Source organism: Cnephaeus nilssonii (assembly GCF_951640355.1).
Source record: "Cnephaeus nilssonii genome assembly, chromosome: 3".
Lineage (NCBI taxonomy): Eukaryota > Metazoa > Chordata > Mammalia > Chiroptera > Vespertilionidae > Cnephaeus > Cnephaeus nilssonii.
Window position 1 is genome coordinate 47,784,821 of NC_137074.1, and position 25,124 is coordinate 47,809,944.

Here is a 25,124-nt window from a genome sequence, read left to right on the forward strand (position 1 = left end):
TCCCATAGAAATGGCTATTCACAATTTACTTGCTACTAATATGTGCATAGAACTTCAGTTTCAATGGTACTTTATATCCTAGGCTCATTCTGTTTACACTACTGCTCTGTATTACTACAAGCTTCACTTTTTGAATGTGGTAATGGAGGTTTATAATAGTTGAGTGAAGTACCCTGAATATCTTTATTAAAACTGCATACTCCAGACTCTCTCCTCTCCCCCAATCTCTCTTTCCCGAACCCTGTTAACAGGTTCTATGTTTTGCTTTGTGCCATTGATTTATCACATTCCAATATGCTCTATACTTTCCTTATTTGGCATTTTGACTATTTATTGTCAGTCTCCCTGTGTTAGAAGGTGAGCTCCATGAGACTTGTGTTTTGCTCACAAATGTGCCTTAGCACATACTTTAGTAGTTGACACATAATAGGTCATTCAGTACATACTTTTTAAATGAATTAATAAAGCCAGGGCATGTCAAAGCCTCTTTGAATTATGTCTATTATCCCCATCCCTAATGCTTAGTGTCTGGAACTCCAAAATTTTTCCTTAGAAACTTGCCTACACTTAATGTGTTGATTTATTCTTTGTCTTCATGCCACTCATTCAAAATTGCCAACCTAACCAGTTTGCTCACATCTTGGATTCTCTCTGAAGCACAGTGCCAGGCTAACATTTTCTGAGGAGCCCTGTGTACCACAAGAAAAACAAAATTAATCAAAACTACCAGAATGGATATAAAACCTGTGCTTCTATTAGACTTAGTCTTTGCCTTCAGGCTTAGATAGGGCAACTAGAATGAAAGGACAGTTTTTAAAGTGGCATCATTCACATGGGGTTCCAGTGTGGAACATTAAAAGGGACTGGTTCTGTTCTCAAACCAATCTAAGGACCACTATCTCCACCCTGAAATAATATAATATAATTAACATAATTAAAGTAATATAATATAATCCTATATAATAAAAACTAATATGCAAATTGTCCCCACAGGCGGGAGTTCGACCAACCGAGAGTTAGATGTGCGCTGACCACCAGGGGGTGGTATTGGCAGCCGGGGGGAAGGATCCAGCTGGCAGCCAGCAGCCACTAGGGACCCTACCTGTGCACGAATTTTGTGCACTGGGCCTCTAGTATAATATAATAGTACTAGAGGCCCGGTGCATGAAATTCATGCACGGGGGGGGGGGTGTCCCTCAGCCTGACCTGCACCCTCTCCAATCCGGGATCCCTCAGGGGATGTCCTACTGATGGCTTAGGCCCGCTCCCCATGGTTCTCTGCTGTCTGAGGGGGGTCTGCCTGCTCGACGCTGCGGCGACGGGCAAGCAGGCCCTGCTGTCTGCTTTCTGCGGGGCCCGCTTGCCTGCTCACCGCCAGTGGGACTGAAAGGATTGGGGTCTCCAGCAGCAGGCAAGTGGCGCAGCCCACCTGCTGCCCCCCAGGACTGGGGACACCAGCAGGGCTTAGGGGACTGGACACTGCCATCTTGTGGCTATGGGCGCCACCATATTTCTGATGGAGTGATGGTCAATTTGCATATTCCCTCTTTATTAGACAGGATAGTAACTATGGGCCTGACTAAAATCCCATTCTAACCATTGGATCATTCCACCAGATATTTCCATTTACTTAATTTAGGGTCTATCTCTTTCTTTTTTTATAAGATTATTAACATCTTGGTGGTCAAGGACCCATTCAGATTTATCAGGTAGATACAGCTAATATGTACTGAGCTTCTTTCATAGGCCAGGTCCTTGAATTCTTACACAACACTATAAAATAGGCATGTTATACATGCAGAACCTGAGTCTGAGAGAGGAAGTATTTTGCCCAGGATGACATGGCAAGTATAGAGCACAGGGCAAATAATTACATATAGAAATTAATTCCACATGAGGTCTTCCGATATTTAAACCTTTTTCTTTTTTCTATATCTGAGCTTCCTGATTTCTTATATCTGCCTCAGCACCCAGCACAATGCCTTGCTCACAGCAGGTTCTCAGTAAATATTTAATAAATACAAATATATGAATGGCTTTTCTGTGGGAAACATCTTGATTGGAATGTGTGAACATAGATGGAGGAAAAGCATCCTAGATCTATATTCAGGCAGCTTTTATTTGTGCCACCACTCAGGCAAAAGTAAGTCAATTAATCTCTCTGTCTCTGTTTCCTGGCATGTAATGTGGGAATGGGCATGAAAGCTCAAGAGGGTGTTGTGAGATTAATTAGTTAAAATGTATACCCTGTTATATAAATGCTAATTGCTGTCAGGAGCGTGGGCTGGATTTTCCAGTGACTTGGCTTTGCAAGGCTTTGCACATTTCCATTAGTCCTCTGTGCTATCAAGCCTCCACCTTAAGAAATTCTTTGGCTAAGGGAAACGATGACGCTGTGGTTCCCCATGTTCAGGGGCCAATTCAGAGAGGACTTCCACTGGGGAGTAGACAGGATAAGAAGGGACATTCTAAACCAAAAAGTAATTCACTATGCCAATAATTCATTACCCCTTTGCTGTTATTAGAGACAAATGTGTTTGCATAACAGCCTTTCTATAGTCTTTGTTTCTGCTGGTGCCTGCAGAGAATCATATAATTAATTTGGAATTATATGGCATGCTAACTTGATGCCATTAATTTTGTATTTATTTGTTTATTGAATAATTTAAAAAGCTCTGACAAAATGCCCTCAGGTGGCTGGCTAGAGAAACTTAAAAACTCACAGAACTAATTTCAAATGGGCAAATACCCTGAAGATGAAGCTCAATAATAATACCATTTTTGCTAACATTTATGAATACTAATACATGTGTTTTTAGTCCCTATAATAAAAGTGTCTGGCTCACTTTATAGATGTATTCATTTGGTCCATGAAACATTCCAAAAAAAAGAGATACCTAGAAGGTAATTTCTTTTCTCCTTAAACCATACTACATTTATTTTGGTTGAAAAGATATTAAGCCTATGGCATTGGCTGAAAACCTTGGTTATTGATCAGTATTTAAATTTAAGTTTGCAGTGGCCTTTAACAAATGGTATTTGAAAAAGTGTCTGATTTTGATGTATGAAATTATGTTATTGAAAGAAAAATTCTGCATTTCTTTATTAGTCAAGATATAGGCACTACTACTAGCTGCTGTAACAAATATCCCCCAATTCACAGTGGCTTAACACTATAGAGGTTTATTTTTGACTCAATTGCAACCCTTTGAAAGTGAGATGGCATTCCTGGTATCTCTGGTCTGAGAAATGGCAGGGATCCAGGCTCCTTCCATCTTTTGATGCTATCCTTTTCAGAAATTTTTGTCCTTTAAAGTCTCATGTAAAGGAAAGAGAAAGCACCAAAGATTATGCTTGGAGTTAGAGGTGGTATAGTATTTCTTGCCACAATCATTGGCTAGAACTAAATCACATGGCCCCAACCTAATTGCTAAGGATATGTAGATTTCATATGGGCCAAGAAAGAGAAAACAGAATTAATGAACATTTAGCCAGTCTCTGACACAGTCTGCCCTAGTGATCACCAAAATCCCATTTCATACTTCTTCCTAAATTAGTCTGAGTATATAATTGTTGTTGAGATATTGTACTAGCTCTCTCAATTTCCATCTTTAGTTTTACAATCAGCATTCTCCTACTTTACAAAAAAACACACACCAGAATTCATTTATCACTTATCATCTATCTTACCCTTAATTATTGCCCAATGCTATAAAGACCTCTAAGACCAAACAAAGTGACAATTTGTAATATTAGTGCCAGAAAGTTTCCTTCAATTAAGATGCCATTAACCTCCAAAAAGGCTTCCTCTTCCTAATTTACCAGTGTTCCCTTTAAGAATGAGTCATGTGCACTATTGGACTACGGACTGAAGGATCCTGGGTTCGATTCCAGTCAAGGGCATATACCTTGGTTGCAGGCTCAATTCCAGGCCTTGGTTGGGGCCTGTGTGGGAGGCAACCAATGTATGTGTCTCTCTCACATCGATGTTTTTCTCTCTGTCTCTCCCTCACCCTCTATCTCTAAAAAAAAAAAAAAAAAAAAAAAAAAAAAAAAATCAATAAAAAAATATCCTCAGGTGAGGATTAACAAAAAAAAAAAAAAAAAAAGAAGAGAAAGAATAAGTCATTAAATCAGAACTGTCATCTGAAGGCCCAGTTGGGGTGATCTGAATTGAGAGATATTGTAGAGTGGGGTTTCCTCTATCATCATCCAAGTTTGAACAAATACTTTAGAGCTCTTCAGAGAGATGCCTTTAGGAACTACATAAAGAATATATTTTATGAAATATAGAAGGCAGTAGTATCTTATTACACTCAAAAAACAAACTTAGTATGGTGAAGTTCCAAATCCATCAGCTGTCCAATTGTGTATCTCTCTCTCTCTTTTAAATTATCTATATATATAAAAGCGTAAATATGCAAACCAACTGGATGGCTAAACGACCTGTTGCTATGATGCACACTGACCACCAGGGGGCAGATGCTCAATGCAGGAGCTGCCCCCAGTCTGCAGGCCTAGATCACCTGATCAGGGCCTGCTGGCCAACCTCTCGGTCTCTCCCCCTGGCCGGCAGGCTCTGATTGCCTGATGGGGAATAGGGAACCGGGGGTGGGTGGCGGTGAACACAGGTGGCACAGGCCAAGGTGAGTGTGAGCAAGCGGGGCCCTGATCGCCCCCATGGTCGCCCCACACATAGAGGGTCGCCCCAGTGATGGGGGGGCAGGACTGGCGAGCAGGCAAGAACATCCAACCTCTAGGTTCCTCCCCCTGGCTGGTAGGCTCTGATTGCCCAATGGGGAATGGGGAACTGGGGCTGGGGCCGGCTGCTGGCAGCCAAGGAAGATCAGCCCTGATCACAGGCCAGGCCTAGGCACCCTACCACTGCACAAATTTTGTGTGCTGGTCCTCTAGTACACAATAATTCAAAAGTGAATGACTGTCATGCCAACATGTATTAATACAATTTTGAAATTAAAAATGAAATTGATTTTTTTTTCTAACAGAAAGTAGGTATACTTAGGATGGTTTTGCCAATTGTATGACATACAGAATATATGACACTGAGAATGGCTTTGCCAATTGTATGACATACTGGATATTTCCTCCCTTCCTTTCTTCCTTCTTCCATCCTTTCTTTCTTTATTAACATTTTATTTATTTTTAAAACAAATCATACACAGAGGTGTGCTTTTTAAAGCTAATATATTTAAAAAGCAATATAATTGTATTATTCATGCTTTAACATTTTCTCCCATTAGTTGTCTTCCTCAGAGGCAACCACTTTTTTATTATTTTATATATTTCTTCTAATGATTCTGATCTATATTTTACTAACCAATTTGTGTAAATTTTTTATTTTTAATTTCAGCATTATTTCTTCAATTTTTAAATTATACAAAATGTATAAATTTCTCTCTTAAACTGCCATTCCTTCTATTTTCTCTCCCCATCTCTTTCTCTATAATAGCATAACAATATTTGGTTGAATTAATAATTATTTAATTAATGTTTTCACATATTAATGAACTGTGATTATGTTAACTTTGTTTTTGAAGTTATTAATGGCCTTGCTTTCATATGCTTATTTTAATTAGTTTCTTTTAGTAACAGTTTTCATAATTTTCACTTGTCTTTCAGCATAATTTTCCACATTGCTAATCTAACTGGGCAATCTATCATTTACAAATTATTATTTTCTGGACCTTTCCATTTCTTTCTACTTAAGCCAATCCATTACCAAGCTCTGCTGCATAGCTGTTATCCTGGGATCTCCTTCACTATTCTTTAGGGTCCTTCTTCTATCTCTTGAATTAATCCCTATTCCATGATCATATTGTTTCCTCTTTCTTGATTTTTTATCTGGTTTTGGCGGTATACATCTCCCAGAAGCTTTCTGATAAAGAGCACATGGAATATCAAATCACTTGGTCTTTATGTGTCTGAAAATGTTACCTTCACACTTGATGGTTTCATTGGGTTTAGATAGAGATCAGAAATAATTTTCTTTTAGATGAATTGCTTCATTTCCATCCAGTCTTGTTTTTGAATGTTCCAAAGTCGTTTTGATATGTGGTCTTTTGTGTATAACCATTTTCCACCTCTTTCTTACTATCTGGTGGATTATATAATTTTTGTCTAGTTTAAAAAATATTTTTGTGGTGTAAGTCTGTTTTTATCTACTGTGCAAAGGGAATGACAGGTCTTCTTAACTTGGAAGGTTATATATTTTAGTTCTGGAATTAATTTGAATGAGTTAATTGAGAGTTTTCTTTTTTTTAATTTCTTTTCCTTTGGGTTTCCTATCATTGAGATGATGAGTCTCCTGGACTGGTTTTCTTATTTTCTTATCTTTTTTATTTTTGCTCTCCTTTTAAAGAAATTCTCAACTTTAACTTTCGAACAACCCACTTACTACTTTTTAACAGTCTGCAATCATAATTTTAATTTTAATGAGCTTTGCTTTTCTCTGAATATGTCTTTGTTATATCATCCTGTTCTTGCTTCATGAATGTAGCAGTGCCCTCATTTTTCAGAGGATGTTAATGATGGTTGCTTTTTAAAGATTTTTTTTCTTTGAATAATTTTGGCTTTCTCAAAGTTTCTTTTACATTGTTTATTTGGATGTTACTTTTTATGGTCGAGATTTGTCTCGGATGTGTTCTGGGGCTTTCTGTTCATTTATAAGAAGTGGTTAAAAAGCTGACTAAAAATTCTAAATATGATCTTCCAAGAATGAATCAAGAAGAAATAGAAAATCTGGACAGACAAATTACAACCAATGAAATCAAAGCAATAATAATAATAAAAAATTCCACTTAAAAAAATCCACAAGTGAATTTTACCAAACATTCAAAAAAGAACTAACACCTATCCTTCTCAAGCTATTCCAAAATTTCAAGAGGAGGGAAAACTCCCAAGCAGTTTACAAGGTCAGCATTATCTTGATTTCAAAACCAGATAAAGACACTACAAAGAAAGAAAATTATAGGCTAATATTCTTATTGAACATAGATGCAAAAATTCTTAACAAAAATATTAGCAAACCAAATGTAACAATACATTAAAATGATCATACAGTTCCTTCTATCCCCACTTTGCTGTAAGTTTTTATCATAAATAAGTGCTGGATTTTATCAAATGCTTTTTCTGCATTTATTGACATGATCATATGGTTTTTATCCTTCATTTTGTATATGTGGTGTATTATGTTAATTTATGATTATTGAACCAAACTTGCAGCCAAAGAATAAATCCCATTTGAAAGTGCTATATTATCATTTTATATCCCATCTCAATTAAAAAGGCAGAAATAAAACTGTCATTATTTGCAGATGACATGATACTAAATATAGAGAATCTAAAAATTCTAGAGAACTCTAAAGATTATAGAGAACCCTAAAGATATATAGAACCACCAGAAATTGCTAGAAATGATAAATGAGTTAATCAATTTAGCAGGATAACAAATAAATATTCAGAAATTGGTTACATTTTTATATACCAATAATAAATTATCAGAAAAAGAAATTAAGAAAACACTTCTATTTACAATTGCATCAAAAAATACCTAGGAATAAATTTAGTCAAGGAGGTAAAAATTTAGTCAAGGAAGCAAGGAGGTAAAAACAACAACTGTATTTAGAAAATTAGAAGACAATGAATAAAGAGTTTGAAGAAGATACAAATAAATGGAAACATTACTGTGCTCATAGATAGAAAGAATTAACATCATTAAAATGTCCATCTACCCAAAGCAAACTACAGATTCAATACAATTCCTATTAAAATACCAATGACATTTTTCATAGAATTAGAACTAATAATCCAAAAAATTTATATGGAATCACAAAAGACTGAGATAGCAACAGCCATATTGAGAAAAAAGAACAAAGTTGGTGGTATAAGGCCACTTGATATCAAACTATACTACAAGGTTATAGTACTCAAAACAGCATGGTACTGGCATAAAAACAGATACATAGATCAATGGAATAGAATTAAGTCCCCAAACCTACCCCTATATGGTCAATTAATAGATGACAAAGAAGGCAACCACATACAATGGGGTAAAGACAGTCTATTCACCTTGGCTGGTGTGGCTCAATTGGTTGGGCATTGCCCTGTGCACTGAAAGGTTGCCAGTTCAATTCCCAGTCAGGGCACGTGCCAAGATTGCAGGCTGGATTCCTGGTGGGAGGGGTGTGCAGGAGGCAGCCTACCAATGTTTCACTCTCGCATCCATGTTTCTCTCTCCCTTTCCCTCTCCCTTTCTCTTAAAAATTCAATTTTAAAATATTTTTAAAAAATAGCCCTAGCCAGTTTGGCTCAGTGGGTAGAGTGTTGGCCTGGGGTCTGAATGGTCAAGGGTTCCATTCTGGTCAAGGTCACATATCTTGGTTGCAGGCTCAATCCCCACCAGGTTGGGGTCTGCGTGAGAGACAACCAATCATTGTGTCTCTCTCACATCAATGTTTCTCTCTCTCTTTATCTCTCCCCCTCCCTTCCATTCTCTCTAAAAATCAAAGGAAAAAAGAAGGGCCAAGCTGGTGTGGCTCAGTGATTGAGTATCAACCTATGAACTAGGAGATCATGGTTTGATTCCTGGTTAGGGCACATGCCCAGGTTGTAGGCTTAATCCCCAGTAGGGGGCGTATATGAAGCAGACTATCAATGATTCTCTCTCATCATTAATGTTTATCTCTCTCTCTCTTTCTCCCTCTCTCTCTCTCTCCTTCTCTCCCTTTATATCTGAAAACAAAAGTATATTTAAAAAAATCCTCAGGTGAGTATTAACCAAAAAATAAAAATAGAGACAGACTCATAGATAGAGAGCAAGCTGACAGTTCAGCTCTGGTTGTGGGGAGGGTGGGATTGAGCAAAAAGGGAGTGGGAACAGAAAGAACTCATGGACATGGACAACAGTATGGTGATTGCTGGGAGGAAAGTGATGGGTGGAGGTGGAAGAGGGCATAAGGGGGATAAATGATGATGAGAAAAAAAATAAGGAAAAAAAGAAAAAATTAAAGATGACAAATTTAAAATTGGCCATGTCAATAATCCCTTTGAATGTAAGTGTATTAAGCACCCCAATTAAAAGGTAGAAATTTTCAAATTGATTAAAAAAGCAAGACCCAACCCAATGAAGCCTATAAGAAACACACTTAAAAATATTTAAACATAAATAAATAAATTAATTAATTAATGAAAGAACTTTTTTAAATGATGGGAAAAATGGACAGATACATGCAAAAATTTAAACTAGACCACCTTCTTACACCATATACAAGGATAAACTCAAAATGAATTAAATACTTAAATGTAAGACTCAAAACTATGAAACTCCTATAAGAAAACATAAGCAATATACTCTAACATTTCTCTTAGCAAGATTTTTTTTTCTAATATATCGTCTTGGACAAGGGAAAAAGAAAAATAAACAAATGGAGCTACATCTAACTAAAAACTGTTTGCCCAGCAAAGAAAACCATCAACAAAACAAAAAGACATCCTACTGAATGGAGAAAGTGATTCACCAATGATAAGTCTGATAAGAGGTTCATATCCAAAATTTATAAATAACTCATACAATGTAATGCCAAACAAACAAACAAACAAACAATCCAATTAAAAAGTGGGTGGAAGACCTGAAGAGACACTTCTCCAAATAAGACATGCAGATGGCCAGTCGACATATGAAAGGATGCTCAAAGTCACTAACCATCAGAGATATGCAAATTAAAACCACAAGCTATCACCTCATACCTGTCAGAATGGCTGTCATAATAAATCAAACAACAAGTGTTGGTGAGTATATGGAGAAAAGGGAACCCTCATGTAGTGTTTGTGGGATTATAAATTATTACAACCACTACAAAAAATAGCATGGAGTTTCCTAAAAAATTAATAATGGAACTGCCTTATAGCCTAGCAATTTCACCATGTTCCCTTTCCTTCTGCATTGGCAAATATGAAAGTACATAGAATGAGATTCCCTTAGCTTAGATCCTTTGATATGCATGATATATAGCAGAGCTTTGTTATACTAAGTCACAGAAAATAGGGATTTGCTTTTGGGAATGTATCTGAAGAAACCCAAAACACCAATTCAAAAGAATATATGCATCCCTTGTTCACTGAAACTTTATTTACAATATCCAAGATATGGAAGCTACTCAAGAGCCCATCAATAGACAAATGGATAAAAAATAAGTAGGGATTTATACAATGGAATATTACTAGACTGTAGTAAAGTATGAAGTCTTACCATTTGTAACAGCATGGAGAACCTAGAGAGTATTAAGCTAAGTGAAATAAGTCAGAATAAAAAAAAAAGACAAATGCCATATAATTTCACTTATATATGGAATCTAAAGAACAAAATAAATGAACAATAAAATAGAAACAGACTCATAGATAAAGAGAACAAAATGATGGTTGCCAGATATGAAGGGGTTGGAGAGGTGGCTGAAAAAGGCTAAGGAATTAAAAACTACACATTGATAGTTACAAAATAGTCATGGGCTATAAAGTACAGCCTAGGGAATATAGTCATTAATATTGTCATAGCTATGTATTGTGCCAGGTGGGTACTTGAAATAGCTAGGGGACCATTCTGTAAATTACACAGTCATCTATGTGCTATACAACTGAAACTAATAAAAAATAATATTGAATATAAATGTACTTGAAAAATAAAATTTAAATATGAGTGTGAGGCTTGTTAACCTTGAGCTTTTCTGTTGGATGGTGTGGAGGTGCAATTTGTTAACGAACCACTGATATTAAGAGTGCTACATCTTTTTCTGAAGCTAGCCACATTTTCCTTAGAAGATTCATTCATTTTTTTGCCTGGTGGGTAAAGGTCTCACCACTTCATCCTTGGAGCTGAATGGGAAAGGTTACTGAGTGCTAGGAGAGTGGAGTTACCACAAAGGCTGTCACATATGACATAGCTTTTATCTGATTGTCCTTATTTCACCACCCTCTGCTGTGTCCTCAGTTTTGAGGTAACTGATTGCATTTGCCAGGATAGAATAGATTAATCATATTGGTAAAAAGCAAATCTCTATTTTCTATGTCTTAGTAAAACAAAGCTCTGGTATATATATAATCCATATCAAGGGATCTAAGCTAAGAGAGTTTCATTCTCCATACTTTCATATTTGCCAACCCAGAAGGAAAGGGATCATGGCCCTTCAAATGGCTGATCCTTACTTTAGAGGGAATGTGAGTATAATCTTACAATATGTCTAGAAGCGAACCCAAGGGATACTGGTGAACAGCACTACTGTTTTTTGTGTTTTTTTTTATGTTGCTACTGATAGCTCCTCCTGGGTCTTTTCTGTATTCTGCATTGCTGATTGGTTTGTTCTCCAGTTTTCCCCTGCTGGCAGGATTTTTCATTCTAAACAGGCTAAGCTTGTTGCCACTTGTTCATTTTGGTGTTGCTGTTACCTTTTCTCCCATCCTTGCTGCTACTTGGGGTTATGTCTTAAAAAGTAATTTTAGTTTTTGTGGAGTTTCAGAAAGGAATGAAATTGAATGCATGTATATAGTCTGACATAGTTATCTAAAAAAACTATGGTTATATTTTTCTATAAATTGAATGAGCTAATTCTGCAATTTTGCAGTTTTACTGAAAATAGTTTAAAGAATGCACTAAGGTAGATGTTTTATAAAGTATTTTAGTATCAAGTTTGTATTGATGTGAACAACATTTTGATATCACAATTCTTTCTCTGTATATTGGCTTTCAAAAGGTGTTTCTAAATGAAAGCAATTATAAGTAGAAGCAATTTGTTGAGTCCTAGAAAAGTCAGTTTGTTAAATTTTCCAGATATAATATTTACTTAGAGATTTATTACTTACTCACAAATTACTAGACTGTAGTAAAGTATGAAGTCATAAAGCTTCAAATCCTTTGCTTTTATCAAACTTAAAGTAGCCACTAATTTAGTTTTTCTATCCATTATCTGCCCTCCCCAAAATGTTGCCTAACAACCATAAACTTTAGTGACAAACTTCATTTTGTTTGTCACACATGTATTTTTCTCCGGATCTGTAGGCTGCCTACAGAAGTAGGCAGTTCTGCTAACAGAAGCGTGGCTTGCTCTCGCATCACTGGTCAGCTGTGACAGGCCAGACAGCGTGCTGGTGAAGGTGCTGGTGGTCTCTTTTTGCCGGTGGTCTCTTATTTAGGTTTTCATGGGTATCTTAGTCAGTTGTGGCTGCTGTATAAGAATACCACAGATTGATGGTTTAAACAACACACATGTAATTACAGTTCAGGAGGCTGAGAATTCCAAGATCAAGGCACTGACAGATTAGGTGTCTGGTGAGAACTTTTCCCCAGTTTGCAAAGGGCTTCCTTCTCACTTTGTCCTCACATGAAAGAGAGAGAGAGAGGGAGACGGGGAGGGAGAGGGAGAGAGGGAGAAAGAAGAGAGAAGAGAGAAGAGAGAAGAGGATGTGGATATAGGAAGGAATGTGAATTAGGTCTATTTATTCAAACTTTATCTTCCAGAGATGTCAAGTGATAGGTCATTAAAATAATTTGTTATGATAAAAGTATAAATGGGGCATAAAACTCCAAAGGAGTTTAAATACTGAATAACCTTGCTAGAACTAAACTCCTTTTTGCTCTTGGCTATGGACCGATTTTCTCAATGCTTACGTATACATAAAACATTTTCAAGTAATGCCTAAACCCTCTCATTCAAAAGTAGCCCACCCTGATTATTATCAAGAGATGATTTCCAATATAATTTTTTATTTACTAATTACTTATTAAGTTGAAAATATATATCATTTAAGTTGTATATATTATAATCATAATAAAATTCAACTTTTCAACAAAGAGCATTATATATTACACAGAAAAGTAAAGTAACAAAAAGTTACAAAGTTAAAAAAGAAATCTATTCTATTAAAATAAAATTATGTGTGAAAATAGTGGAATTAATACAAGGTCAAGGAGAAAAAGGAACAGTGTAGGAAGCGGTTATAAGGTTAAGCCTCGGACTGACCTGCTGGCAAAGTCGCAAACAAGTCCCAGCTTGGAGGGCTCAGTCCTCTAAGCATAATTAAGCTTGATCTTGTGACTGCTCCCTAGATCTTTCCTGGGTAGCTAGTGGGCTGTGGGAGGGGCAGCAAGTGCTGCCAAAACAAGTAAAACTTACAACAACATTGTAGATTACCTTGTTTGTCCCTGATTATAAATAAAGCACCAGCTTTGCAGTCTGGATCTGTTCTGTGGCCTCAGCAAGGCACAGAAAGATCCACCCAGCTCCCAGCTTTATGAATCTATTTCTGCGTCTTGTTTTCTTTATTTCTAATATTTCTCAATCCCTGGCCACCTCCATTTAGAACCGGTTCATTCATCTCTCTTGCCGCTCAGGACGCGGAAAAGGGAGATCCCCGCCATGTTTGGCCCCCGCCTCATCAGGCCCCCGCAGAACAGAATAGAATTACCAAAGGTTAAAAGAAAACTTGTTTACATATTTCTAAGTGGATATTGGTGTGTGGCAAATCACTATGTGATTGACTGTAATATAAAAAGTGGTATAACTATTTTAAAAGATCGTTAATTAAAATATAACATTAGGGTATATTCTTTTTAATTTTTATACTTAGGATGAAAAATTTTAACGTCAGCTGAAAAGTCAGGAATATTACATAGTTAAAAATGCATACACATTTACATATGCATGTGTATGTATGAATGTATGTATGTAAGGGTTATGAGGAAAAAAAACTGTTTTAAAGTGGTTGCTTTGGGCCTGTTAATACTCTATCACTCCTAGTTTCTCTGTTCTTGTCTCCATATGATGAGATCTAGAACTCTCCATCCATATTTCATAATAAAGGTCATTTATTATCATTTTCCTGTATATACAAGTGATTACTTTTCATTATAAAAATAAATTATAAAAGTCATTATGGATTTATTTGACTCTGAGTCATTGAAATTATAGCACCTTTGTTCCTTGATGAGTGTCACTGAAACCTCTTGACTTCTTAAAGTCTGCTCTCTAGCATGGTGTCCAGTAGACACACATGACTAGCTAAAAATGAGATGTGCTGCAGGTCTTAAACACATCGGATTCTGAAGACTTAGTACCAAATAAAGAATGCAAATATAAAACCACTCATTAGTGTATTAAGAGTGTTTGGATATATTGAGTTTAACAAAATATGCAAAAATAATTTTGCCTGCTTTTTAAAACATTTTAATGTGGTAACTAGGATATCTAAAATTACAAATGTGGCTCAGATTATATTGCCAATGGAGAGCTCAGACCTAGTCCTAAAGTCAGGATCCCTGAGGAGAGCTTCCTCTGTCCCCACAGGAGTCAAAGAGCACATGACTTTTGCTTTTCCCTTTTTACCATTTGTGTAACACTTTATTTATTTCATGGCTGAGCAACACTAGCACAAATTCCCAATTATTACAAATATATATGCTCTCATAACACCATGCACTTCTTAGCACTTATCATAGTTGTAAAGTAGTACTTATTTAAGTAATTAAGTAGTACTTAAGTACTTACTCACTAGACTGTAAGTTCAATAACGTCAGGAACCATGTCTGCTCTTGCTCACTATTGTACTTACAGGGCTTAACTAAGTTAAGGGGCACATGGTAGACATTTATTAAACCCTCAATTAAAGAATAAATGATCCTTCTTGAATACAATGGTGTGTCTCAATTTCCAAAAGAGAAACGAATGTGATGTAACAGCTGAGATCCCTGCCCCATGAGATCCCTACATGACTTATTTTTCAAGTGAGATTCTCCCCCATATCTTTCAGAGTTCAGTGGGATCAAGCTATTAAATCCAATTATTATCCAAGAGATAGTCATAAAATGGTAAAGAAATAAGGGGGAAGTCATTTCTTTATTTCACAGGTGCCTGTTATATGTAGTTATTAAAGAGAGATGATTGAAGGTGACTAGAGAAGGAAGTTCCTGGGAAAGGTTGGGTATCTGGAAAGAAAGTGTGAGGTGACTCACCTGCCTTTTCTTTTTGATTGTTCCAGAACGCTGCGATGACTGGGGACTAGATACCATGAGGCAGATCCAAGTGTTTGAAGATGAGCCAGCTCGCATCAAGTGCCCACTCTTTGAACACTTCTTGAAATATAACTACAGCACAGCCCATTCAGCGGGCCTTACTCTGATCTGGTATTGGACTAGGCAGGACCGGGACCTTGAGGAACCAATTAACTTCCGCCTCCCGGAGAACCGCATTAGTAAGGAGAAAGATGTGCTCTGGTTCCGGCCCACCCTCCTCAATGACACGGGCAACTATACCTGCATGTTAAGGTAGTCTGACTTTTGGTGGTGACATTCTCTTTTGCATTTAGTCCCCAGGCCTTTATCCAGATGATGCATGTGCCATGAATCTGGAGAGGGGAAGGAAGCATCTAACACTTCACCTCAGTGGCTCAGCTAAGTTTGGCTAAAAGACGTGTGAGGAGAAAATGGTTGTGGTCCTGAGAACATTCTTCATAGGTGGTTCCTTTTCAAACCCTGACATATATCAAGGCTGTCTAAAGGGAGAGCCTTGTTTATTTGCCCCCTTTCCCTGACACTGGAAGCTGTCTACCCTTCTGTCCCACCTGGAAGCATCAATTCCTCTAGACAATAAGCAGGGCAGCAAGTAGAACCCATTTGTATCTGCTATTGTCATCTTTCAAAGCACTTGGCACAGAATAAAACACCGAGATGCCTTTTATAGAAGGAAGACTATCTGGGAGGCATCAGATATATTTAGAACAGTGCTTTTCAAAAATTTTTACCAAAATTCCCCTAAGAAGCAAATGAGCACCATAACCCTGGGAATCTAAGAATATAATGCAAAGCACTCTACCAGTATGCAATATTTCTTTCAAATTCACTTTTTTCTTGGAAGTTCATGTAAATTTTGCATTTTACTCCACAATATACCTATATTTCTTTTACTACCAATTAATGTTTTTGCTCTGAGGGAAAAAAAATTAAACCAAGGCTTCTCTAAATAATCATCATTTTAGAGCTTAGTTCTTTGGCTACTTCCCCCCCCCCCCCCCCCCCCCAAGGTTCCTTTTGGCTTCCAGGCATTACTTTGTCTTTAAAACTCCCATCTGTGTTATGGAATTACTTTTTTACATTGTTTCCTACTGTTTAATGAGTACATTGGTTTTCTAGGGCTGCCATAACAAAATACCATAGACTGAGTGGTTTAAACAACAAAAATGTTGTCTTCTCACAATTCTGGAGACTAGAATTCCAAGATCGAGGTGTTGACAGGGTTAGTTTCATTCATCTCTTCTTGATTTGTAGATGACTATATTCTCTCCCTGTCTTCACAACCCCCCTCCCCCCGCCCTTGTCTTCTGTGTCTTAATCTCTTCTAAAAACATCAGTCATATTGGATTAGGGTCTACCTATATGACCCCATTTGACCTTAATTATCCTTTTCAAGAGTTATCTCCAAATACAGTCATATTATGAGGTACTGGGAGTTAGGTCTTCCTCATATGAATTTTGGGAGGACACTATGCAGGGCCTATAACAATGCAACAATTTAGAATAACATAACAATAGGTAATCCCAGACCTTCTTCTGGATGCCCCCTGTCACTCATAGGTGTTAACTGTTTTCTGATAGAGAATTAGGACTGTGTTTTATAAATTTAAACTGTGTAATGATTAAGTGAAGAAGGACCTCATTTCTATCACAGAAACACATTTTGACCACTAGGGCCTTGGGAGTCCCTAGAAACCTCTGAAGGCCTTTCTGAGGCTTTCACATGACTGTTCAATTTTATTGGAGTGGACTCTTAAACTGGTGCATGGGCTTCAAGGAGCCACAAATAGTCAAGTGTACATTGTATTCTAGTACTTTGTAGGAAAGGTTAGAAAAGATATTAGTGGAAAGAGTACTGAATGAGAAGACAGAAACCTAGATTACCATCCCAGCTCTGCCACTACTTAGCTGGTGACCATAACCAAGTCAATACATGTCTGATATTTGCACAAGAAAGTCAGCCTAAATGCTCTTTGAGCTCCTTTCCATTTTGGACAATTGTTAATCTGTTAATATTCCCACATGGACATTAGCAATTCCATGGAAAGGGGTCCTCAATGGCTTTCTGGGTGACCTTGATTTCTGCTACACAATACATTCTAATGCTTCAGTTATCTATTTCCTTTTCCTAAGTAACCTTCTAATGGTCTAGACCTCTTCCCCAAACTTTTCTAACCTTCTCTGACATTAGAGGAGCAGAGCTGCATGGTTGTTAAGGCCTAAGTATACCTTTAATGTTATGTATTCATTTTCAGATTGTCTCTTCAGTTTACCTGTCTATTTTCTATGTCTCAAAAGAAAAATCTAAAATTAAACTTGTCTGGTGGGAGCACCAGAAGCTTCTTATTGTCATAAGGTGATTCTTAAACTGAGAATGACAAACTGAACCACTGAAATCATAGCCTGATGTCTTTAGGCCTGATCATATACTATACGCCTGCTTATATACTTTCTCTTTTTTTTAATATATTTTATTGATTTTTTTTTACAGAGAGGAAGAGAGAGGGATAGAGAGTTAGAAACATCGATGAGAGAGAAACATCGATCAGCTGCCTCCTGCACACCCCCTACTGGGAATGTGCCCGCAACCAAGGTACATGCCCTTGACCGGAATCGAACCTGGGACCTTTCAGTCCGCAGGCCGACGCTCTATCCACTGAGCCAAACCGGTTTTGGCTATATACTTTCTTTTAAAAGATATTTTTATTGTTTTCAGACAGGAAGGGAGAGGGAGAGAGAGAGATAGAAGGATCAATGATGAGAGAGAATCATTGATCAACCGCCTCTTGCATGTCCCAGCCAGGCATGTGGGAATTGAACCCTGACCTCCTGATTCATAGGTTGATGCTCAACCAATGAATCACACCAGCCAGGTTGTATTCTTTTTTATTTTATTTTATTTATTTATTGTCTAAAGTTTTACACATGTCTCCTTTTTTCTCGCTTGACCAACCCCATGCCCCCAGCCATTCCCACTCCGGGCAAGCCCCCACTGCCCAAATGTCTGTGTCCATTGGTTATGCTAATATGCATGCATACATGTTCTTGGTTGCTCTCTAACCCCCCCTCCCCTACCATTTGTCTCTGGTTCTATTGTTGTTCATCAAATTATGTTGATATTATATCCCACATATGAGTGAGATCATGTGATATTTATCTTTCTCCTACTGGCTTATTTCACTTAGCTTAATGCTCTCCAGTTCCATCCTTGCTGTTGCAAATGGTAAAAGTTCCTTCTTTTTTATAGCAGCATAGTATTCCATTGTGTAGATGTACCACAGTTTTTTAATCCATTCATCTGCTGATGGGCACTTAGGCTGTTTCCAAATCTTAGCTATTGTAAATTGTGCTGCCATGAACATAAGGGTGCCTTTATCCTTTCTGATTGGTGTTTCTGGTTTCTTGGGATATGGTCCTAGAAGTGAGAATACTAGGTCAAATGGGAGTTCCATTTTTAGTTTTTTGAAGAAACTCCATATTGTTCTCCACAGTGGCTGCACCAGTCTTCATTCCCACCAGCAGGGCATGAGGGTTCCTTTTTCTCCACATCCTTGCCAGCACTTGTCATTTGTTGATTTGTTGATAATAGCCATTCTGACAGGTGTGAGATGGTACTGCATTGTCATTTTGATTTGCATCTCTCGGATGATTTGTGACTTTGAGCATGTTTTCATATGTCTCTTGGCCTTCTGTATGTCCTCTTTCTAAAGTGTCTATTTGGGTCTGTTGCCCATTTTTTGATTGGATTGTTTATCTTCCTTTTGTTAAGTTGTATGAGTTTCCTGTAAATTTTGGAGATTAAACCCTTATCTGAAATATCATTGGCAAATATGTTCTCCCATGCAGTGGGCTTCTTGTTTTGTTGATGGTTTCTTTTGCTGTGCAAAAGCTTTTTATTTTGATGTAGTCCCAATTTTGTTTATTTTCTCCTTAGTTGTGTTGATAAAGTTATTGCTATGACATATAACTGCTATTTTGCTGCCTATGGAGTCTTGTAGGATTTTTATGGTTTCCCATCTTACATTTAAGTCCTTTAGCCATTTTGAGTATGTTTTTGTGTATGGTGTAAGTTGGTGATGTAGTTTCATTTTTTTTTGGATGTATCTAACCAAATTTCCCAGCACCATTTATTGAAGAGACTATCTTGACTCCATTGTATGCTCTTGCCTCCTTTGTCAAATATTAATTGAGCAAAATGGCTTGGGTCGATTTCTGGGTTCTCTGTTCTCTTCCATTGGTCTATATGTCTGTTCTTGTGCCAGTTCCAGGCAGGTTTGAGAACAGTGGCTTGTTAATATAGCTTGATATCTGGTATTGTGATCCCTCTGATTTTGTTCTGCTTTTTCAGGATTGCTGTGGCTATTCGGGATCTTTTTTTATTCCAGATAAATTTTTGGACAATTTGTTCTACATCTTTGAAATATGCCTTTGGTATTTTAATGGGAAGTGCATTAAATCTGTAGATTGCTTGGGTAGTACGGACATTTTAATGATGTTGATTCTATTAACCCATGAACATGTATGTTCTTCCATTTGTTTATTCTTCCTCTATCTCTTTTTTCAATGTCCTGTAGTTTTGATATAATTTCTATCTTCTTGAATTTGAAGAGACTTTGCCTGTGTCCCTATTTGTGGTCTATCTTTGAAAATGACCCATGTGCACTTGAGAAGAATGTATATTCTGTGGCTTTGGGTTGAAAGTTCTGAAGATGTCAATTAATTCCATCTAATCTAGTGAGTCATTTAGGATTGATGTTTCTTTGCTGATTTTTTTGTTTAGGTGATTTATCCAGTGGTGTTAGAGGGGCATTAAAGTCCCCTACTATGACTGTATTGCTGTCAGTCTCTCTCTTGATATCCTCCAGAATTTTTTTTTTAATGTATTTTGAGTGCTCCTATATTTGGTGCATATATGTTTCCTAGAGTTGTATCTTCTTGTTGAATTGTTCCTTTTAGTATTATGAGGTGGCCTTCCTTATCTTTGGTTATGGCCTTCACTTTGAGGTCGAATATGTCAGATATAAATATTGCTACCCCAGCTTTTTTTTTTCATTTCCATTCGCCTGAAAAACCTTTTTCCATCCCTTCACCATCAGTCTGTGTGAGTCCTTTGTTCTGAGGTTGGTCTCCTGTAGTCAGCAGATACTAGTGTATGGGTCATGTTTTCTTATCCACTCAGCTATCCTATGTCTTTTGATTGGGGCATTTAATCCATTTACATTTAAGGTTGTTATTGGTAGGTAATTGTTTGTCGCCATTTTTATTCTTTATGTCTGTGTTCCTTCTTCCATTTCTATTTCTTCTTTTTAATGAAGTCCCTTTAACATTCCTTGCATTGCTGGTTTGGTGGTAATAAACTCCCTTAGTCCTTTTTTTGTCTGTGAAGCTCCTAATTTCACCCTCCACTTTGATTGATAGCCTTTCTGGATACAGTATTCTTGGATTCAGACCCTTGCTTTACATAACTTTGTATATTTCATTCCATTCCCTTCTTGCCTGATGTATTTCTGTTGAGAAATCAGTTGATAGTCTAATGGGAGATCCCTTGTAGGTAACTTTCTGTCTCTCTCTGGAAGCCTTTGAGATTCTTACTTTGTTGCTGGTGTTTGTCAATTTAATTATAATGTGTCTTGTTGATCTTTTTGGATTCATCTTGTTTGGGTCTCCATGAGCTTCTTGGACTTGTGTGCTTTTTTTTGTTCTTCCCAATATCAGGGAAGTTTTCTGTCATTATTACTTCAAACAGGTTTTCTATTTCTTGCCCAGTTTCCTCTCCTTCTGGGACACCTATTATGCGGATGTTGTTTCATTTTGTTTTGTCCCAAAGTTCCCTTAGGCTCTCCTCCTGTTTTTAAGTTGTTTCTTTTTTCCAATTGCTATTGTGCTTGGGTATTTTTTCCTACCTTGTCTTCCAGCTCACTGATGCAGTTCTCCACTTAATCTAGTCTACACTTGATGCTTTCTATTGTGCTCTTTATTGCAGTGATGTCATTTTTCATTTCTTCTTGGTTCTCCTTCATTTCCTCTTGGTTCTTACATATTGTTGAATTTGTCTTCCAACCTTTCTGATGCCTTCTGACTATTGCTCTGAATTCTTACTCTGACATATTGCTTGCCTCCATTTCATTTACTTCCTTTTCCGGTGATTCCTGCTTTTCCTTCCTTTGGGGGCTGTTTTTTGTCTCCCCATGTTCGCTTCTCTCAGGGTGTCTGGTTATTTAGCTCTCTCTCTCCTGTGTTGACTCTCTCTTGGTGATCTCTGACCTTTCCATCCATGGATTTCCTCACCAGCTGTGTTTAATTTGCCAATTCCAGGTGGATGTTATTCTATTCAGCTGTTCCTTCTATCTGGTCTGTGAGAAGGCACAGGGCCTGTCTGTATTCGGCACCGCTTTATCTCCCCCTAGAAAAACATTTTAGGCACCATGGCTGGGGAGGCTGGAGTCTCAGTTTTTGTGGGTTCGCAGCTAAGGTAGCTGGTCCCTTTGCATTGTGGTTGTAGGGTCCTGGGAGGTATCCGAAGTCTCCCCAGTTGAAGGTAAGGCTGGACTTCCAATCACAGCTGCTCTCCCTTTCAAGATGTCACAGTCTCTGTGGCAGAGTTGGCCATTCCCAGAGAGATTTCAGCAGTAATAGAGGCTGCCCATCCAGGGGAGCCTGGTCTGTCAGTCCCCAATAGTCCTGTGGAATATAGTTATCTCTCACTCACAAATACAGACACTCCCTGCACATCCACACACTCTCCTTTCGCTCTCTTACTCACACAGTGTCTTGCAGCCTGCCATCCCATTGACCACCATCTTCCATCTCCTATTCTTTCTTTAATACCTTATTAAGATGACATCCAGATCTGACTTTTGGAGATAGAAAAGTAAGCCCAATCACTGTTCATCACCTTTTTAAAAAAAATCAGAAAATGTATCTAATTAATCTGAACTTTATCTTTTATAACTTCCACCCATAGAATACTTTTATCTGGTAGACATTTTATTTGTTGATAGAGATCATGCCTGCCACTCTCCCTTTCCACCTTATTACCTATGTTACAAGTTATCTTTAAACAATATCTCCTTCCATCTTGGTGAGGGGAATGAATACCTCCACACCTTCCATTGTATTTAGACTTAATTCATGAGTCATTGAGGATCTGATATGTGTTTGAAACCTTATATAGAAATTATTAAAAGTGTGGGCTTATTTAGATATAACCTTTAAAAAAGTTATTTTTCATTATTAATGCTTCATTATTGCTTTCCTGTATGTACACACAAGTTTTATATCTAACTCATTCATTTTTTAAAACATATTTTTGTTGATTTCAGAGAAGAAGAAGAAGGAGAGAGAGAGAGAGAGAGAGAGAGAGAGAGAGAGAGAGAGAGAGAGAAACATCAATGATGAGAGAGAATCATTAATCAGCTGTCTCCTGCACTCCCCGTACTGGGGATAGAGCTTACAACCTGGGCTCTTGACCTGAATGGAATCTGGGACCCTTCAGTCCACAGGCTGATGCTCTATCCACTGAGCCAAAATGGCTAGGGCTCTATCTCATTCATTTTAACAAGTATTTATTCAGCATCTATTGAAAGTTTAGAAACTGTACTAGAGACTATAAGAAAATATTCATGGTCATACCCTTGTTTGAACTATGATAAACTAAGAGGAACTTAATAGCAAATGAACACAAGGAAATGTCTGACATGCACAGAGAATTAGAGACCTAATTTGGGGTGCATAGAGGGTCACATATAAGACCTCTTTGTGAAATATGAGGTGATGGGATAAGAAGAGTCCTAAGCTTTGTGTGTTTGTTACTTTTTTTCTTCATGCTTGATTTTTTTATAGATATGTAAAAGAGCTTTGAATGGTCTACCATAATTTCATTGCGCTTTTCAAAAAAGAAGATTTTCCTATTTATACCAATGTTTTCTTTGCTGATATAGCACTGGATGGACATTTTTGATCATGTGCTCTCTCTATAACCATTTTCCATAATTCTACCTTGTGAAAAAATTTTCAGAAATAACATTGCTAGGGCAAAAACTAAGGCTTTTTTAAGAATAGTTTTAGAAACATATTTATTTTCTAAAGGTTGTTTATTTGATTACCAGCCATGAGTTAATATGGTATACTCACCTTTGCCTTACCAGTACAGAATATTATTAATAATGTTTTAAGGGTAAAATTAATTATACATATACATACATACATACATACATATATATACATAAAAATACATATAACATGTTTAGGAACATATCTAAAAGTATAACTATTTTAATATATCAGTAGTAATTAACTGTGTCTGTTTTTATTCTGTGATGTCAATTTCTATAGGAAATACCTCCACACATTTTTAATTCTTACATTAACTTGCTCATATAGTCTCGATACATAGCATTATTTCACTTAGCTTACTTTAATGTATTTACTGCATTAGAACAAATGCAAATGAGTCTGCCTATTCATTACATATTTTTCTTTTCAGGAATACCACATATTGCAGCAAAGTTGCATTTCCTCTGGAAGTTGTCCAAAAAGATAGCTGCTTCAATTCTCCCATGAAAGTCCCAGTGCATAAACTGTATATAGAATATGGTATTCAGAAGATCACTTGTCCAAATATAGATGGATATTTTCCTTCCAGTGTTAAACCAGCCATCACTTGGTATATGGTAAGCAAACTGCCATCGAGGGCACTTTACCCTCTCTAAATGGCAACAATTATTTGTTGAGTTAATGTAGAAACTGAAAAAAATTTAATCAGATTTTTTATATATTATTTAGTGACTTTATACAATTTTTACTGCTTCCTCACCTTATAACATTTTAAAGGATGTGCTGGAGGACACGTTGCCTCAACCCAGAATTCCTTAAATTATGTTCACTGGACTACTATAACTACTTTGGTCCTATTAACTTCCTCTGAAATACAATTTGAGAAATGTTGCCCACTTCCACTCTGCTCAGTGAATTTGGGAGCTGCTAATTCATCTGGTGAATTTCAACTCCTTAACTAGTCAGTATTTTGTTACGTGTATGTATTCCATGTTTGCCCTATCATTTATAGACACAATCCACCTGTGGTTTCTTCTATATCTCAGGGATTTGGGAAGTGTTTAATAAAAAATGACAGTGTTAGAAGGTGGCATGTGTGACAACAGCTACATTGTTGTTGTTTTTAAAATACATTTTTATTGATTTCATAGAAGAAGGGGGAGGGAGAGAGAGATAGAAACATCAATGATGAAAGAAAATCATTGATCTGCTGCCTCCTGCACACCCCTACTAGGGGTCGAGCCTGCAACATGGGCATGTGCCCTGACTGGGAATTGAACCATGAACTCCTGGTTCATAGGTCAATGCTCAATCACTGAACCATGCAGCTGGGCTAGCTGCCTAGATTTTTAACCTCTTCAAATATCCACATAAGCCAAAGCTAAACTCCTGAATAACATTTAAAACAAAACTCAATATTAAGTTATCCATAAGAATCACTTTCAATAAAACAAGTGAGTCAAGCCACAAACACGACCTATGTAAAATCAGTGTCTATAGGGAAAAGGAGTAGGTGGAAGTAGTGTGGTACGAGGCAGACTTGAGGGGTCAAAAACCAATGGATACTCACTGGAAAGCATGGTGAGCCAACGTAAGAACAGCAGCTGAAATTGGGAAGGGTGGGTCCAAGGTGTCTATAGTAGGAATTTCTGAAGGGTTTGGAATTGTTTTCGTGCCTTGGAACTCTGCCAAACAACTACCACAGTGAGGAGAAATGGCTGGAAGTGGAAACATAAGTAGACAACATCAGGATAATGCAGGGACAAAAGTAAGTTTACAGTTGTGAGTATGGAAAACACAGAGTTTATTCTTGTATTCTTATTAATTATTGTGTTATTTTTCATATAAACAACTGTACACCTACTTTTGCCCACCCTGTAGAGAGGAAGGGAAGAGAAGAATGGGAGCAGCAGAACAGTCAGGAAATCTCAAGACCATACTTTTGAAGAGGAATCTCTCTGAAGTTAGAAAATCCTGCCAGATTGTAAAACAAACA

General features: G+C 37.2%; 1 protein-coding gene across 2 annotated transcripts in view; it reads left to right on the plus strand.

Moving 5' to 3' along the window:
* Positions 1 to 25,124, plus strand: part of IL1RAP (interleukin 1 receptor accessory protein) — a gene marked incomplete at its 3' end in the record, with an annotated part of 159,883 nt that overhangs the window by 89,944 nt on the left and 44,815 nt on the right. For both annotated transcript variants that reach the window (XM_079765104.1, XM_079765105.1), the window contains exons 3-4: positions 15,043 to 15,328; positions 23,559 to 23,745. In XM_079765104.1, the coding sequence (XP_079621230.1) occupies positions 15,043 to 15,328; positions 23,559 to 23,745 (473 nt within the window). The remainder of the gene's footprint in view (positions 1 to 15,042; positions 15,329 to 23,558; positions 23,746 to 25,124) is intronic.